This window comes from Myotis brandtii, unplaced genomic scaffold (genome assembly GCF_000412655.1).
Source record: "Myotis brandtii unplaced genomic scaffold, ASM41265v1 scaffold115, whole genome shotgun sequence".
NCBI classification, from domain to species: Eukaryota; Metazoa; Chordata; class Mammalia; order Chiroptera; family Vespertilionidae; genus Myotis; species Myotis brandtii.
In genome coordinates this window covers 10,706,866-10,708,870 of record NW_005353967.1, presented here as the reverse complement: position 1 = coordinate 10,708,870, position 2,005 = coordinate 10,706,866, and the positions used below count along the sequence as shown (strand labels likewise).

At 36.9% G+C, this 2,005-nt stretch overlaps 1 protein-coding gene across 2 annotated transcripts in view; it reads right to left on the bottom strand.

The window, feature by feature from the left end:
- The window catches only part of CWC27 (CWC27 spliceosome-associated protein homolog), a 187,968-nt gene that overhangs the window by 32,701 nt on the left and 153,262 nt on the right, over window positions 1–2,005 (bottom strand). For both annotated transcript variants that reach the window (XM_005857933.2, XM_014548989.1), the window contains exon 12: window positions 673–782. In XM_005857933.2, the coding sequence (XP_005857995.1) occupies window positions 673–782 (110 nt within the window). The remainder of the gene's footprint in view (window positions 1–672; window positions 783–2,005) is intronic.

Below are 2,005 nucleotides of genomic sequence, written 5' to 3'. Positions count from 1 at the left end.
TGGCAGCACTAAAGAGAAAAGATTTTTCGTCTGCCCCTTAGCTTTTCAACATGAAGGGCTACTGAGGAGATTTATTTTATTGAGGGACAAGTGCTGCATGGTGTGTATGGTGGACTCTCAAATTGTTGAGCTGATTCCCTATTTCTTTTTATTCTAACTTCTGGCAATCTTCCTATATTACTAGTTAAAGAAACAGGAATACTTGCAATGAGCAGAATTTTGCAATACTATTTACAGTAGACGTCAACTAGTAGACCAAATGCCTTCTTTGCAGGCAACCTGCAGTTTCAAGTGGATCTGGCTAGTCAGCTTATAAGATGCTGGGCCAGAAGAGCTCTTCATCCTCACCACTTCTCTACTTCATAATAGTCACTTAGCCAGAGGTTCCACCCAAGAAACTGATAATATGTGGCTTTATAAGCTTCCCGTGCTTGATATGGGAGTACAGATTTAAAACCTGAAAGTTTAGGCTTTGCATCTACTATGTGTGGAAAGAACTCTATCCTCTGGACTTTTGCATGAGTGGCCAAGGTCCTTGGCACCCCGCTCTATATAAACACGTGCTTTTTCATTGCTAAGAGATAGTGCTTCCCCTGATGTATAATCAAATTAGGCTCCATTAACAATACTTGAAGACAGTTAAAAGGCAATAAATTTAGTTTGTGAAATTACCTGGTCTTCCCGGGAAGTTCCCTTCTTGGGTTGCTGCTTCCTCAGAGCTTCATACTTTTGCTTTTCTCTTCTGTATTCTGCAACAGCACCACCTAGAGCAGCCTCTTCCTCTGAAGAATGATAGAATATTCTTAGAATAAACGTAAAAAGGCTCTGTGGATTCATATTAAAGTCTATGCTCTTATCACTGAAGAGGAGATCAGAACCTGGGGCTGGTTTGCCTCCATTAATTAAAAAACCAAACCAATAAATTCCACTAGCTCAACAACTATTTCCTAGATTAGAAAGTGACTGATGTTAAGTTATCAACCAATTTTATACACATCTTTATTATATGCTGAACTATTGCAGTTGTTCTCTATTATATTTGAGTATAAAATCACCTATCTCATTTTTAGAATAACTATGATTTTCCTGTAATTCAGTAATACCATTTTATATTATTCCCTTGCCTTATAAGATACACTCTTTCAATATTGGTTGATTTTTTCCAATTACCTGCTACTTCCCCCCCCCCACAGTGAAAAAACAATAATAATAATAATAATAATAAGAAGAAGAATAGTAACAAACAACTTCACTTTGATGGCATTATAATATGTAAATATATCTAGCAAATAAGTCAATTAGGACAATTACCAAAAGCAGGCAAAAATAATTTTTACTAAATTACAAATTAGAAAACAAATGTATGCATTTGATCCTGCAATAATTCCATGTGAAGATTAGTTAACATCTGGAGTTATAGAATACAGTTTTGTTTCAAAAAAACAAGTACTGTACTAACGTTTTTTAAAAAATATTTTTACTGATTTCAGAGAAAAAGAGAGGGAGAGAGAGATAGAAACATCAATGATGAGAGAGAATTGTTAATTGGCTGCCTCCTGCACACCCCCTATTAGAGATCCAGCCCGCAACCCAGGCATGTGCCCTTAATCAGAATCGAACCTGGGACCCTTTAGTCTGCAGGCTGACGCTCTATCCACTGAGCCAAACCAGCTAGGGCTGTACTAACATTTATAATACATTACATGTATACATATTAATGAAAATTTGTGACTGAAAAAACAATAACCTGTCTCTTGTCTTTGACTGGTAAACCAAGAGGAGCCAGATGTAATCAAGAACGCTAGTGGTCCTGGCCGGGCAGCTCAGGTGGTTAGAGCATTGTTCCGATACACCAAGGTTGCGGTTTGATCTCTAGTCAGGTCACATACAAGAAGCAACCAATGAACTTATCAATAAGTGGGACAACAAATCAGTGTTTCTTCTTTCTTTCTTTCTTTCTTTCTTTCTTTCTTTCTTTCTTTCTTTCTTTCTTTTCTTTTCTTTC